Genomic DNA, 16,030 nt, shown 5'->3' on the forward strand with positions numbered 1-16,030 from the left:
CACGGAAGTTACAACCCTTGCAAAATGGAAAATAGGGTAAACTATACAGTTATCGGTAGGGGTACAGTTATCGTCATCTCGGCGAATAATTGGGTCCTGCTCTGCAAGTACGCGTCCGTTAGTGATGCGGCCAATGCAGGTCGCTAGAGACACCTTTTGAGCATGCAGGACCGAGACAGCATCGCGTTTGACTGAGCATGTCAGCCAACAGAGCCACGTTTCTAGTCGAGTGCAGATTGAGGCCGCTTCCCCGAGATGAAACGCCCATCGGAGAATTGCCGGGGACCACCCGGGTACTCCCCGGGAACACCTAGGGAACTACCGGGGAACTACCGGGGAACACCCGGGGAATACCCGGAGAACACCCGGAGAACACCGGAGAACACCCGGAGAACACCCGGAGAACTCCCGGAGAACTCCCGGAGAACTCCCGGAGAACACCCGGGGAACTCCCGGGGAACTCAATTTTCGCCGGAAAACCACCGGGGAACCGCCTTAAGCTGCGGAAATGGCCAGGGCAGCGCGCCTTACCGATTGTTGGTGATGCGGACGGGTGCGGACTTTGGAGAAGGGCTGGAGTGCTGACGTGCGGCGGCGGCCGAGAATGTGCCTTTGTCACTCTAACTCCACGTTCCGTCCGTTGTTTTGATCGGACGCCGACTTGGTTGGCACCTTTGGATTCGGAAAGGATCAACACGAACACTGTTCAAACTTTTTAGTTTAAAATTGTAGCTGCTAACTAAGGGCGAGATGAACGGCGCGCACAGCGATGGAAAGGGGCTCCGTCGCGCTGTCGACACGCGTTGTCACGTGGTCGGCATGCGCGTCGACCTGGCTTGCCTACCCTAACCAGCGCAGCAGGTGCTCCACATCTTTTTCAGTGGAAGAATGGCGTGAGTTACCGCTCTCAAAGCCTGACCAAGGGATAAAAAAATGAACGGCTCATGTCAGCCTTGCCTATCCGTCCACCATTGAGTGCTCCGCAACTCGGCACTTTGCGAAAAGGGCACCCTAGACTCTAATTTTCGCGACCCCACGCGACCCCTCCTTTAGCATGCTTTTGATACAGAGTGCGACAATCCGCCTTAATCTGGAAGCAGTATTGTCTCAAAGTTGATCAAAACGGTCACAAATGTTTGTGAAAAATCGTGTTTCGGGCTGAGCGTCTGATCCGAGGCGGTCTTTCGTCCTCCCTCAACGGACAATTGGTCTTTGGACCTTCCTTTAGCATGACTTTGTTACGGAGTGCGATTATCTGCCTTAGTTTGGGAGCAGTACTGCCGCAAAGTTGATCAAAACGGTCATTAATGTCTTTGAAAATTCCTGTTTTGGGCTGACTTTAAGCATCCACTGCGTCTGATCCGAGGCGGTATTTTGTCCTCCCTCAACGGGCAATTGGTTTTTGGACCTTCCTTTTGCATGCCTTTGTTACGGAGTGCGATTATCTGCCTTGGATTCACCATTGGATTCAGAAAGGGCCAATGCGTGTACTGATCAAGTTCGTTTATCAAAATCTTAACTCCCAACAAATCTTGCGCGACGGCTCCCTGCGTGCCTGGTGGCTGCGGATAAGATGCGAGCCGGCGGCAGGCAGCCTCCGTGTGAGGCCGCCCGCGCCCGGACCTGAGCCAGGCCAACGCGACGCGGAGCCCCTTTCCGTCGCTGTGCGCGCCGTTCATCTCGCCCTTAGTTAGTTAGCAGCTACAATTGTAAACTTAAAAGTTGGAACAGTGTTCGTGTTGATCCTTTCCGAATCCAAAGGTGCCAACCAAGTCGGCGTCCGATCAAAACAACGGACGGAACGTGGAGTAAGAGTGACAAAGGCACATTCTCGGCCGCCGCCGCACGTCAGCACTCCAGCCCTTCTCCAAAGTCCGCACCCGTCCGCATCACCAAGAATCGGTATGGCGCGCTGCCCTGGCCATCACTCTACCAAAAATGTCCTGTAAATGCAGTTAATTTATTACCAGTTTTCACTGTAGGTAAATTCACAGCGTTTACTGTGATCTGCTCACACGATTCACTGTGATCTTGTTCACGGTGTTCACTGTGATCTGGTCCCCAGTGAACACTGTGAGTTTGACGCCGCTGAGCACCGAAGTACTGCAAATCAGGCTCCAATTCACGGCGTTTACTGTGGCCAGATCACAGTGAACACTGTAACCGAGATCACAGTGAACGCCGTGAATTGAATAACAGCAAACATTGGTATTAAATTAACGGCGTTGACAGGACATTTTTTGTAGAGTGATTTCCGCAGCTTAAAGGCGGTTCCCCGGTAATTTTCCGGCGAAAATTGCGTTCCCCGGGAGTTCCCCGGGAGTTCCCCGGGAGTTCCCCGGGAGTTCCCCGGGCGTTCCCCGGGCGTTCCCCGGGCGTTCTCCGGGAGTTCTCCGGGAGTTCTCCGGGTGTTCTCCGGGTGTTCTCCGGGTGTTCTCTGGGTGTTCTCCGGGTGTTCTCCGGGTGTTCTCCGGGTGTTCTCCGGGTATTCCCCGGGTGTTCCCCGGTAGTTCCCCCCCGGTAGTTCTCTAGGTGTTCCCGGGGAGTACCCGGGTGGTCCCCCGGCAATTCTCCGATGGGCGTTTCATCTCGGGTCGGCCGCCCGTTCTTATCTTCTATGCTAGGAACAGGGGTTCAATCTTTCGTTAAATTCGTGAAAGTGGGCCGGAAAAAACTATTCTCCTTGCCAGGTTCCTTCTCCCCATCTATTGAAGAAGGCATACTGTTCTTGGTGCACAGAAATTCCTCTTGCTTGCCCTCATTCGGGGGGTGTCGATAACTGCACCAGAGATATCACCCCAAACACAGTTATCGTCAGGGTGGCCTCAAACTTCACTAGTGTTTCGGGCGTCGTCCGGGAGTTAATATTCTGATGCATTATGACCGTAGGAAGACCCCTGCCAAATTTGAATGAAATCGGACCACTATTTCCCAGTGATCTACGTGATTTACGAAATGTCCTCCTCGGCGCTTTGAGAGGTTGTTTTTTCGCAGCTCATGGTGCTAGTTGTCCGTGAGTCTAAAATGAAGGGCGCAAGAGGCATAACAGAAGAGAGAGGGGGTTCGTGACATGTCAAGGGGTGATATAGAGTGTCTGTGACGACTGTTAGAAATTTTCGTCACTTTCGGTCATGTTTTGCCTTTGTGCCGATAACTGTCATAAAGGGTGCCGATAACTGTATTTTAGCTGCCGATTACTGTGTTTTTGGTAACCTTTTTCTCAGGTTAAATAAGAGCGTCACAAAAAGTTTTTAGTGAAATCTTTGTCAGCCACTTCGTTGTGGTCGCCTAGAAGAACTTTTCGCGCTCCGCCCAAAAAAGACGTTTAAAATTTCCGAACTGTTCCAGTTAACTTGTTAAACAGGATTTCTCAAAATTTCTTGGAGACTTAAACGCATAGAAAAGAACCTTTCCCCTGCTCAATATATGGCGTCAATATATTTTACAATACAAAATCATGTTGAGAAATATAGCCGCCTTACAACATCCAGTGCCAAGATTTTAAGAAAAGTTACTTGAAAAGTCTGCCCTCCTCACCCTGCCCCATCCCACGACGGGCACCGTGTCAGATATTGAAACATACATTTAGCGAAGATAATATTATATGGGGGAATATATGCATCATATATAAACGGGCACCAAGATATACCCCCATTTATGAACCACGTATTGCGCAAGATAATTTGCAATATATTGAGCAAGATACAATGACAGTGGGTCCCGCTTATAACGTTGCGGCCGACTTGCACGGTTAAACAAACGTTATAAACGGGAAACGTTATAAGCGATAAAAGGGAAAACGCGACGTTTTTCAGGGGGACCCCCCCCCCCCCGAGTCAAATCAGAGCTAAATTAGTCATATTTAAGCAATTTGGGCGGGTAGCTGATATTTTAAAGGGAAAATGGGCCGAAGGATACCGATGGGGAAAAGAGAACCAGCTGAGGAGCAACACTACTAAAAAAATTGTGGAAATCATAGGCAGAAAATGGATATTAAAGAACAAGGAAGTTATGAGTGGAAAAGTTTTATTCAACTTTTATTTTAGTGACTAGCACAGTCATTACAGGAAATAAAATCATATGTCCATTTGGTAACTAAAGCATTAGTTTAAATTAACTTAAAATTAAACCAGTCACAAGGGCTTAACAAAATCTGTGATGCTGGTTTGCTTTTTAATCTGAGATGTTAAAACTACAGTTTCCATTCTGTTCATCATGGTGATTATGTCCTCTGGCAAGTTCTCCTGTTGGCAAAGGTAACGTTTCAGCGTTTCCAAGCCTTCGAGACACTGAGCCATGGTGACGGGTGTGGCAGGGGCCTCATCGTCTCCATCTTCTTCGTCACGGACATCCTCGGCTGGGACGGGACGGAGTCCTATCTGCTCGTCCGCGAACCTCTCAGCTGACCACACCTCGTACACCGCCAAATTGTCATCGGCGGAGACGAACACGGTAAAAACGGTTCCTGGTTTTCCCAGGAACCCCCTGGAAATCGGCTATGTCTTCGCCATAGGGCTCCTGGGAAAACCAGGTACCGTTTTTACCGTGAAGCGTTCGAAGGAAACATCGCCTTCAAGACCAAGCACTCTAGAAACTGAAGAGTGTGCATGGCATGCTCCCCCAGGGAGTATGCCACAAAGCACGCTCCATCTCCACCCTGGAGTGTGCTTGCAAGCACACTCTTCCCAGGAGCATGCTTGGCAAGCACGCTCTACGGAGGAGCATGCTTCCAAGCACACTCCAGGATAAAGCGTGCTGCGTCGCTATTGCAAGGCTCATATGAACGAAGAGGCACGCCTTCATCCTGGAGTGTACTTTGAAGCATGCTCCTCCGTAGAGTGTGCTTGCCATGCATGCTCCTCCGTAGAGTGTGCTTGCCAAGCATGCTCCTCCGTAGAGTGTGCTTGCAAGCACACTCCAGAATGGAGCGTGCTTTGTGGCATACTTCCTTGGGGAGCATGCCATGCACACTCTTCAGTTTCTAGAGCAGCTGGCACACATCTTCCCATCTAAAGCGTAGATAGAATACATAATCAACCACCTGCAGAAAATGTGGAACATCTATCGCCGTGAAAGAGAGCAAACTTACTTGTCTTTGATGGTTTCATCGATGGGTATCAGCTCGATCTCCTCATTCTCCTCGACCTCCACGAAGTCAATCTCCTCATCGTCTTCTCTGGACTCAGTGGCATCCTGCATTTCAACGTCGTAGTCCTCCTGGGCGCCCTCCTCGGCGCCCTCGTCCTCAAGACCGTCCTCCTCCGCGGCGTCCTCGTCAACCTCAATGCTGTTCTCGGGCTCGACAACGGCGTGCTCTTGTTCGTCGTCCTGGTCAGCCTCGGTGTCGGTGACGTCCTCGTTGGGTTCATCTTCGTCCTCCGAGGTGGAGCTCTCTTGATCCAGGTCGCCGTCGACGTCCGAGTCCTCACTATCAGAAACGATGCAACGGCCTCCGCCACGACCCCCGCGGCCACCGCGAGCACCGCGTCCTCCACGGGACCCGCGTCCGCAACGGATGCCACGAGTGCCACGGGCGCCACGTGCAGCTCCACGAGTAGCGGGAGCACTGCGACCGCCACGCGACCCGCGTCCACGTCCACGTCCACCGCCAGCAAGAGCTTCCCGAGCAAGCTCGGCAGCTAGTTGTTCTCCTGCTCCCGCTTCAGCTTCGGCGTAGTCGGCCTCGGAAAACTCTCGCACCCCTGCTTTCTTGAAACAGTTCTTGATAGTGTCCGGCTTCACTGGACTCCAGGCCCACTGCAAAAACAAACAAACAAAATCTTATGAGAAGTTTTAATTTAAAGGCACTAACATTTGCAGCGGTGGGATTGAGTATACGCACCTGGAGGAAGTGAAGTGCTTGGTAGACATTTATCGGGCAGTCTTTGCGCTCCACATTTGGTTTTCCAATAAAGTTGCAGAGACGCTGGACTATTCGGGTGCGATAGTAGTGCTTCACATTGCGTATTATGCCCTGGTCCATGGGCTGAAGTATTGAAGTAGTATTTTTTGGCAAAAATACCATCTTTAAGTTCTACTAGCTGTGGATGGACAGGGCAGTTGTCGAATAGAAGGATAATTTTCCGCTTCTGAATTCTCATCTTATTGTCAGCTAGAGCTTCCCGAGCAGCTCGGCAGCTAGTTGTTCTCCTGCTCCCGCTTCAGCTTCGGCGTAGTCGGCCTCGGAAAACTCTCGCACCCCTGCTTTCTTGAAACAGTTCTTGATAGTGTCCGGCTTCACTGGACTCCAGCCCACTGCAAAAACAAACAACAAAATCTTATGAGAAGTTTTAATTTAAAGGCACTAACATTTGCAGCGGTGGGATTGGTATACGCACCTGGAGGAAGTGAAGTGCTTGGTAGACATTTATCGGGCAGTCTTTGCGCTCCACATTTGGTTTTCCAATAAAGTTGCAGAGACGCTGGATAGCGGGTGCGATAGTAGTGCTTCACATTGCGTATTATGCCCTGGTCCATGGGCTGAAGTATGAAGTAGTATTTTTGGCAAAAATACCATCTTAAATTGAAAGTTCTACTAGCTGTGGATGGACAGGGCAGTTGTCGAATAGAAGGATAATTTTCCGCTTCTGAATTCTACTTTTATTGTTCAGCTTATGAAGCCACCGGGTGCACTCTTCGTGTCATACTCGATAGTACTTGGCTCGCGTAGTCACAGGGCAAAGTCCTATTGTTACGAAACATCTCGCGTATTTTGCCTTCCCTATGACTAGCGGCGCTGCTTCATCTGCCTGAGGGGCAAAGATCAAAGGAGCCACTTCCACCACAGGGGAGTATCGAGGGGGCCCAACCGCCCTGCTGAAGCACGCCAGCCTGATCGGCGGGACGTCGTTCTGGGCTCCAGTTGTCCTGTAGATCCTCGCCGGGGTGCCCTGTTGATACACAATCACAGATCTAGCTAGTATCTCCGCCAGTTGACGTAGCATGCCCTCCGGGACCACCGATTCATGCTTCCTGAAAAGCTGAAGGCCCTGCAGGGCGCGGCGCCCGTCCGTTTCCGGGTGCAGGTGGTGCTCCGCCGCATACGCCGCTAACTCAAGTTGGTAGCGCAGAGGGTTGCGCGCCATCAGCGAGTGCATGGCCACGCGCAAGTCCAAGGCCCTGAACTTGGCCGCCCTGGGGTCATCCGGTCGTTTCGCCAGTGCCGTCGCTTCCAAGGCCGATTCCAGCCCATCCCTTGGTGGCTCGCAGCTGACCACATTGTTGCCGTCCTCGATCTCCACCAGTACCCCGTAGGCCTCAGTCATGCTCCACCTGTTAGTAAACATCACTTGTAAACAATGCACTACTGACGTCAGCGTTCGCCTCCGCGTCGTCTGCTTGCTGCTTACCGCTGGTGGTGCTGCCGGCGCTCCCTACGTCGCTCCGTTAGCTAGTGATCCGCGCACGCACTTACTGGTTCGGATGGTCGCCGTAGTGTGCCGCCTTCCCTCCGGCAGGAAGGGTGGTGAGTGAGGGGGAGGAGGGGGGGGGGCGGAGGGATCGGTGGCTGGGCCGTCCCCCCCCCCCCCCCCCCCCCCGCGTCCGAGCCGTGCTGCCCGCCCGAAACGGACCATGCCAGCCAGCCGGAGGGAGGGTGTGTGTGTGTGTGTGTGGCGGCGAGGCAGGTGAGCCCGATCAGCTGATCGGGCCCATTCGTACCCCAGTGTCCGCAGAGAGTACAGCTGTTGTTATAATGTCGCGCTCCGTTGAGGATGTGTGGGATGACCTGATGACTGCCCTCCGAGCCTCCGCCGACCCATCCTGTAAGTTTTGTGTTGTGCTGATTATGTGCCGATGTGGTTCTGACAGTGTTGTTGTGTGGCAGTGCTTGTGCCCGGCGGTCCGACCGTGGCACCTGTTCAAGTGTCCCCGGCCTCTCAACGAGTTGGTGCCCATCTAGTGTCGCATCTGTATTCGTTGGAGGATGACCCCCACTGGGCTTCGTCTCTGTTCGTGTGGCTGTTTGAAAATCGCTACAGCATTGGTGAGTATGGACTTCCGCCCCTTTCCCCTCCCCCTGTGTTGTGCAGGTCTGATTTGTTGTGTTTTGCAGGATTGAGCAAAATCAACTAAGACGGACCACTTCTACCGGTGACCCTCTCCGATTTGCCTGATTTTTTGTAGGCTTAATAACTAACTAAAGGAGAGTCTAAAGCCAAAATATTAGGTCTCGCAAAAATTTATTGCCCGAGATATGGCCAACTTTAGTTTAACTTTTGGAGAAAAAACACGAATTTGGGTATTTTGGACTAATTTTACACTTTTCATAGTAGAGGGCTAAAATTTGGTCACTTTATGTAAAATTGGCCAAGGAACAAGAATATGACCTCAGATTTGACCTCCGACGAATACCTGAAGAGTAAACCCCCCAAGACATCCTAAAACACGTAAAAAAACAGTTTTTTCTTGGGGTTTCTGGGAAAAATATGTGGACAAAAATTTCTGATGATCTTATCTTGTAGAAAATGACGCGATGAATCGAATGAGACCACGCGCAGATTTTTATGTCAAACCGTTAAGGAGATATAGCAGTTCAAAATATGAAAATTTTGCCATTTATTTGTTAAAAAATGCAGGTTTTGAGCATTGTTTGACGTTTTTGCCTCCTTGGTGCGTGTAGGCGTTCTTATCTTGTGGAAAAAGACGCGCTGAATCGAATGCGACCACGCATAGAGTTGTATCTCAAACCGTTTAGGAGATATAGTGATTTAAAGTATGGGCTCGGAAGAGCTCCTGCAAACACCCGACAAGGCAGAGCCGCCAAACACGCCTGTTGGGCGGGCGGACTACAGTGCCCATACTTTGAATCGCTATATCTCCTAAACCGTTTGAGATACAGGTCTGTGCGTGGTTTCATTCGATTCAGCGCGTCTTTTTCCACAAGATAAGAATACCCACACGCACCAAGGAGGCAAAAAACGTCAAACTATGCTCAAAACCTGCATTTTTTAAAAATAAATGGCAAAATTTTCATACTTGAACCGCTATATCTCCTAAACGGTTTGGCATAAAAATCTGCGCGTGGTCTCATTCGATTCCTCGCGTCATTTTCTACAAGATAAGATCATCAGAAATTTTTGTTCACATATTTTTCCCAGAAACCCCAAGAAAAAACTGTTTTTTTTAATATGTTTTTAGGATGTTTTGGGGGGTTTACTCGTCAGGTATTCGTCGGAGGTCAAATCTGAGGTCATATTCTCTTTCCTTGGCCAATTTTACATAAAGTGACCAAATTTTAGCCCTCTACTATGAAAAGTGTAAAATTAGTCCAAAATACCCAAATTCGTGTTTTTTCTCCAAAAGTTAAACAAAAGTTGGCCATATCTCGGGTAATAAATTTTCGCGGGACCTAATATTTTGGCTTTAGACTCTCCTTTAGTGAGTTATTAAGCCTACAAAAAATCAGGCAAATCGGAGAGGGTCCGGGAAGTGGAAGTGGTCCGTCTTAGTTGATTTTGCTCATTAGGAACTCCGCTGGGCGCGCTGAGGGAGTGGGCCGAGGGGCGTCTGGGAGCGCCTTCGCCAGCAGCCGCCGAGGGGCCCCATGTTCTGGAGTCTCCGCCCGCAATTGCAGGCCCTTCAAATGACCCCGGCTGGGGAATGTACCCGCCAGGCCATCATACTCCGTCCCGCCTGGAGGGCCGTTCTGCGTCCCCGTCCATTGCGTCGCCAGCGTCGCCGCCACCCAGCTAGGGTTCTAAAGGCCGAAAAAAAAACATGAAAAAAACGGGAAAAAAACTGTTTTTTTTCGGCTTTTTATTTCAGCAATTTTTCCGGAAAAATATGTTTTTTTCTTAATTTTGGTACTTTTTGATGTAGTTTTGCTATTTTGCTTATTTGACATGCTGGCAAGCTTAGTTAGGTCAATATCAACACCCAGGTATGAAAATAAAAATAAAAAACACACTTGGGCGAATCCAGGTCAACTTGAACGGGGTTTGACCCCGACCCCCTCAGAACTTGCTCCAAACAGTCTTAAATCATTGGTCTATACCTAAAATCACCCAAAAAAAAATTTGGTTGAAAAATATTAACATTTGGCTGAGCTGTGGCACTTTTTGTTTTTTGGTCAATTATACACTGGTGAAACAAAGGCATAAAAATTATGCCCCTAAAGGGCGTAAACGATTTACGCCCTTAAAGGGCATAAATCGTAAATGCCTTTGGGAAGGGCATTAAAATTTAGCTTGAAATTCCTATACCATTTACGCCCTTCCCAAGGGCATAAACCGATTATGCCCTTGCAAGGGCGTAAAAGAGTATTTATGCCCTAAAGGGCGTAATTTTTATGCCTTTGTTTTACCAGTGTAGTGAAATTAGTACAATGAAAATTTGAAAAAACAATTTTTTCACGAAATGGGGATTTTTGAGGCCTGATTTGTTTGATATGAGTTGTCTTATGATAGACCAATGCAATTCTGGTCATAGACCCCACCTCACTCAATTAGCACTGAAGGCTGAAGAATTTCTAGTAATTTTACCTAAAAATCGAAATATTAAACCTTGCCCCACCTTTCAAAATTCATTTCTATGCATGAAAATCTACCTTAGGGCCCTGGCAACAACATATAAAAAATCTGGGATGGAGTTTTTCATTTTAAGGAAATCGTTCCAGAAAGCGCTACTTCTGACTTGTCAATTTAGCTAAAACGCATGAAATTTTACCAAATATAAAGTACGATGAGGTCAATCTTGCTATTTAAGCCTCTTTGGGCAGTATCAGAGGCCAATGGAGTTTGAGGGGAGTAAAAAAGAACATATATAAAATTTGCACTTGTACTACGAACACCAACTTCTGACAGCTTTTGAATAGGAAGCCCAAGAAAATATAATCCGTAATAACCAAGTGGATCTGGGGGAGTTGTTAATCAATTTTTACCAGTTACTTCTGCTGTCTGTCTCATTTTAGTTCACTTCTGTCCTGTCGTTTGTGTCTGGAGAGAATGCCAATTCTTATTTATTGTTGAGCCTCCAAATCAGTTTGGTGATGGAACCCAAACAGCCAACTCAACTCGAGACGAAACCTGTTTATAGAGTAACTCCAGCCCATGGCGGAACGAAATCCGGGCTTGGGTCACGGAATCGGTTCAAGCTTTGTTGGTTCAATTGATACCAGTAGGACATATCAACCCCAGGTGCAAAGTTGGCTAGCTCCAAAAACACTTGAGATGTCTACATTTTCCTAAATTTAACAAAGTTAGCGGAAAAATGTTGCTTTCTGATTTTTTGATAACAAAGTTGTTTTTTTCAGTTCTAGCTTGTGTTTCCTTTTCCTGCCTACCCTTCATTTAGATAAAATCATGACTAGCCAGAACTGTAGAAACAACTTTAACTATCTAATAATCAGAAAGCGTCATTTTCCCGCTAAATTAGTCAAATACAGCAAAATGCAGATATCTCAAGTGTTCTTTGAGCTAGCCAACTATGCACCTAGGGTTGATATGTCATACTGGTATCAATTGAACCAACAAAGCTTGAACCGATTCCGTGACCCAAGCCCGGATTTCGTTCCGCCATGGGCTGGAGTTACTCTATATGGTTGGTTTCGTCTCGAGTTGAGTTGGCTGTTTGGGTTCCATCACCAAACTGATTTGGAGGCTCAACAATAAGAATTGGCATTCTCTCCAGACACAAACGACAGGACAGAAGTGAACTAAAATGAGACAGACAGCAGAAGTAACTGGTAAAAATTGATTAACAACTCCCCCAGATCCACTTGGTTAATACGGATTATATTTTCTTGGGCTTCCTATTCAAAAGTTGTCAGAAGTTGGTGTTCGTAGTACAAGTGCAAATTTTATATATGTTCTTTTTTACTCCCCTCAAACTCCATTGGCCTCTGATACTGCCCAAAGAGGCTTAAATAGCAAGATTGACCTCATCGTACTTTATATTTGGTGAAATTTCATGCGTTTTAGCTAAATCGACAAGTCAAAAGTAGCGCTTTCTGGAACGATTTCCTTAAAATGAAAAACTCCATCCCAGATTTTTTATATGTTGTTGCCAGGGCCCTAAGGTAGATTTTCATGCATAGAAATGAATTTTGAAAGGTGGGGCAAGGTTTAATATTTCGATTTTTAGGTAAAATTACTAGAAATTCTTCAGCCTTCAGTGCAAATTGAGTGAGGTGGGGTCTATGACCAGAATTGCATTGGTCTATCATAAGACAACTCATATCAAACAAATCAGGCCTCAAAAATCCCCATTTCGTGAAAAAATTGTTTTTTCAAATTTTCATTGTACTAATTTCACTAAAATTGACCAAAAAACAAAAAGCGCCACAGCTCAGCCAAATGTTAATATTTTTCAACCAAATTTTTTTGGGGGTGATTTTAGGTATAGACCAATGATTTAAGACTGTTTGGAGCAAGTTCTGAGGGGGTCGGGGTCAAACCCCGTTCAAGTTGACCTGGATTCGCCCACTTTGAAATAATTGGTTTTAATGTCAATACTAGTAAAAGACACTCATACATTGTGACTTAGATGGACACATGTTTAACAAAGAAACATTTCTATAAAATTAAATAAAATGTCAAAACATTGCTTAAGAACATAAACATACATAGAATGTATCTTAATTAACACATATAGTAATAGTTTTCAATTAAGAGAAAATGTTTATCACATTTTATGAACTAGGACGTTACTTTTTAGTCATACTCTCTGCCTGTTTTTGGGCGTCATTAGCCCTAACCATAGAAAGGGGTTCTTCATCCCCGCTTGTAAATTGTGACTCAGCATCTGACACAGCGGTGTCAGAATCAGAACCCGAGTCAGTTGAAGCAAACTCATCAAACGGTTCAATCCCATTTTCATCCGGACCAGGGTCAGCATTATCATTATCACAATTTTCAGTCACTTGGGTATCATCAGAGGATGTTGCTTTTTTTTTCTTTTTAGACAACAAAGCATTTGCAGAGTACTGAAGGTTCTGCTTAATTGCTTTCAGCTTCTCTACTCTTTCATTCTTATATCTATTTTTGGTCTTCTTATGGATTCCAGCCTGGATCGACCAATCTCTTTCACACCCAGCTGAAGTTGGGGGCACTGAGAGTATGCGAGAAGCTAAGGGCTCCAACGGCTGACTCGCACACAGCCCACCCCACCAAACAGCAGGCATAAGAGCTTTGGCAGAGTCCCACAAATATTGCCTTTCATAGAACCCAGTGTTTGTTCTGTATGAAGCTAGATCTGCTAAAACTAAACCTTTGTTGAGGCCAAGGTGGCCACATTGTTGGTTTATGTAATCCATTGCAGCATGGATTTCAAAACTATCCAATTTTCTCCCCTTAAAGCGAGGGTCTAGTAAGTTAGCAGCAAAGTGGACTTCTAAATTACAGTGATACAATCTTTCAGTAATAGCCCTTTGCACAATTGTTTCCTCCCCTGATGTTATATTAAGGTTTGACAATAATTCACCTTGCATTTTGGTGCGGATATCATGTGATAATTCAGGTACAATAGACAAAGTAGCAGAATCACTCTCCACTTTCTTAATAGCTAAATGCAAAGGAAGTAAGTAATCATGGAACTTCTTGACATTTTCCCAGAAGCCATCACCATCTAAGACATCATTACGCACTTCTTTAGAAATTAAATCCTTAAGTTGCACACTTATCACAGTTTCTTGCGATGGGTACTTATTGGCCAACAATGACTCTAAGCAAATGACAACATAACACCAACGAGTTGAAGGTGGAAGTTTCAGTGATACTCCATTTGACTCTTGCTTACTTTCGAACACAGCTTTGACAACAGACTTGTATTTTACCGCTTTGACAACAGCCTTAACTTTTAAATAAAAATCAGACAGTGATTGCAAGTTCATGATGTCACTCAACAATAAATTGAACGAATGAGCACTGCAAGCCGCTGCAGTCATGAGGGGAAAGCGTTCTAGAAATAAAACCCAGGCGGCTTTCATCACTGATGCATTGTCAGTTATCAGAATAAAAAACTTCTTATTGTTAAGATCATATTTCTCTTCACATTCCTCAACAACAGTGATCAACTTATTCGAAACAAAGTCAGCATCCTCACGTTGCTCCCCTGGAACAACATTTTTAATAAACACTTGTACCAAGTACTTGATGAAGAAATGAGACGTCTTGGAAAGAGCACAGTGTGTACAGCGTTTAGTGGCAACGCCGCTCAACCTCTGCCAAACGGAACGACGTGCCACACTGGGTATGGCATCCCGCTCCACCGGCGACAAGATGAGCCTCGCAGTTCAATTGGGATGGAATCCGCAAGAGCTACACGGTTGAGGGCAGCGGACCTTCACTGTATTGATGAGGTGTCTATGATGCGGAGTTGGCACCTAGACGTAATTGACAACGTTCTATGTGTAAGTATTTTCATTTGAGTTGCCATTTTTAATGTTTTTGGAGCCTTGTTATTGTCAGATATTTTGTTACAGGATATCATGATGGATGAAAACTTGGGTAAAGTCACTTCTTTTGGAGGGAAAGTGGTCGTTGTGAGCGGCGATTTCCTACAGATTCTTCCAATTGTTGAGAGTCATGAAGATCCAGTTGCGGAGTGTGTTCTTGGCAACAGAAACTGGAATAACTTCGACTTCCTCTCATTCAAAATGAGAGAGCACGCAGAGATCACGAATTCGCTAAGTTTTTGAGAAATGTTGCCACTGGACAGGCAAATGATCAAGTTAATCCTGAGACCATTATTATACCTCAGTACCTGGGAAAGGGAACATCTCGCCGGAAAATTAACAACTATCTCAATCTAGATGAATTGATTAATGCCGTCTTCAGGAATGATTTTGAAAATCCCCGACTAGCAGTGTTGACTCCTACAAACCATGCATGCCGTGTGATTAATCTGGCGGTTTTGGAACTCATCTTTGGACCTCTAAGTACTTATTTTGGTCACTCAAGCTGGGAAAGACAGGCTGAATCAGAAATTAATAATCGTGATGACGAAGGAGAAGAAGTCATGGACTTTTCTAGGCCAGATTTATTGGCTCAAAAAATTGAGAGCTCCTCATTTCCTCCACATGAGCTGCATTTAAAATTGAATGCTATGATCATTATTCCAACTAATTTGTGCCTGTCTCGTGGTATTGTCAATGGCACTCGTGGAAAGATTGTTGCCCTTGGAGTTCATACAATCACCGTTCAGGTGCTTACAGGGAAAATGAAGGACAAACTATTGATTTTACCAAGACTTCGGTTATCGCAGGCGTTGAGACAAGAAAGTTAATAATACCTTCACGCCTATTATTGGACCATCCATCACTAAGTAAGGCACAACTGACTGCAGACTTAAGTTTACCAGAAACACTGCTCATTACTCTTGAGTATTCAGCATTCAAGAGTGGGTTGGAAAATTCATATGCAGAGGGAGGACTATATGAAGGCCTCAATTCTTTCAAGGCATCTATCCAGTACGGATTCTCAAACATACTCAAGGCCGCTCCAGAAACATATATAGCTCGAGCAATCGTCTCATCAATCTTCTTTTTTTTGTCATCAGATGTCTTCTCCACAAAAGAAGACATGGACATTTGCTTCATGGGATGATCATGAGATTTGGTCACCTGTATTTCTTGAGCACTGACATTCGATGCACTCTTAACTACTTCTGTGATATCACAAGCATCGCAGTCATCCACACTTTCACTTCTGTCACAATCACATCTTTTCTTGCTTGCCTTGCTTGACTTGGTGCCCTTCAAAGCTTTCTTGGCGTCGTCTTTAACATCCTGAGGGCAGGGCAAACACTGAGATGCTAAGTGTTCATTGAGTCTGGTGGCGTTGGGAAAGTGATATGAAGTATTGCGATAGTTGCAGACAGATATAGACTTCTTTTTTCCAGCTTGGTTACTTTCTAGATCTGTCGTTTCAAAATGGGCCCACACCTTTCCTTTTTTACGACCCATACTGTAGAGCTGTGAAGTAATAAATATAAAGTTAGTTACATAACCCTACTTTAGATCAATGCCAGTTCAATAAGACCAATCGTGTGACAAACATGTGACACAGCACTACGTCAAAAATCTATAAAAAAG

The 16,030-nt window shown here is 46.2% G+C and overlaps 2 protein-coding genes across 2 annotated transcripts; one reads left to right on the forward strand and one right to left on the reverse strand.

The window, feature by feature from the left end:
* Positions 1 to 4,981: 4,981 nt before the first annotated feature.
* Positions 4,982 to 6,025, reverse strand: LOC117646557 (U3 small nucleolar RNA-associated protein 25-like). Its single transcript, XM_034387596.1, has 3 exons — positions 5,843 to 6,025; positions 5,090 to 5,757; positions 4,982 to 5,009 (listed from the first exon to the last, which is right to left on the reverse strand). The coding sequence occupies exons 1-3, from the start codon at positions 6,023 to 6,025 to the stop codon at positions 4,982 to 4,984; spliced, it is 879 nt and encodes a 292-aa protein (XP_034243487.1).
* An 8,280-nt stretch (positions 6,026 to 14,305) lies between these two features.
* On the forward strand, positions 14,306 to 15,222 carry LOC117646558. Its single transcript, XM_034387598.1, has 3 exons — positions 14,306 to 14,347; positions 14,420 to 14,545; positions 14,656 to 15,222. The coding sequence occupies exons 1-3, from the start codon at positions 14,306 to 14,308 to the stop codon at positions 15,220 to 15,222; spliced, it is 735 nt and encodes a 244-aa protein (XP_034243489.1).
* The last annotated feature ends 808 nt before the right edge of the window (positions 15,223 to 16,030 follow it).

Source organism: Thrips palmi, unplaced genomic scaffold (assembly GCF_012932325.1).
Source record: "Thrips palmi isolate BJ-2018 unplaced genomic scaffold, TpBJ-2018v1 HiC_scaffold_19, whole genome shotgun sequence".
Lineage (NCBI taxonomy): Eukaryota > Metazoa > Arthropoda > Insecta > Thysanoptera > Thripidae > Thrips > Thrips palmi.

What these genes read in the sequence shown, in the direction of transcription:
- LOC117646558 (XM_034387598.1), top strand. Translation starts at nt 14,306, where the DNA reads ATGCGGAGTTGGCACCTAGACGTAATTGACAACGTTCTATGT. An exon ending in TAATTGACAACGTTCTATGT is followed by an intron (nt 14,348 to 14,419) that starts GTAAGTATTTTC and finishes ATTTTGTTACAG; the next exon opens with GATATCATGATGGATGAAAA. An exon ending in AAGATCCAGTTGCGGAGTGT is followed by an intron (nt 14,546 to 14,655) that starts GTTCTTGGCAAC and finishes GCCACTGGACAG; the next exon opens with GCAAATGATCAAGTTAATCC.
- LOC117646557 (XM_034387596.1), bottom strand. Translation starts at nt 6,025, where the DNA reads ATGGTATTTTTGCCAAAAAATACTACTTCAATACTTCAGCCCATGGAC. An exon ending in AAGCACTTCACTTCCTCCAG is followed by an intron (nt 5,758 to 5,842) that starts GTGCGTATACTC and finishes TTGTTTTTGCAG; the next exon opens with TGGGCCTGGAGTCCAGTGAA. An exon ending in GATGAAACCATCAAAGACAA is followed by an intron (nt 5,010 to 5,089) that starts GTAAGTTTGCTC and finishes TCTACGCTTTAG; the next exon opens with ATGGGAAGATGTGTGCCAGC.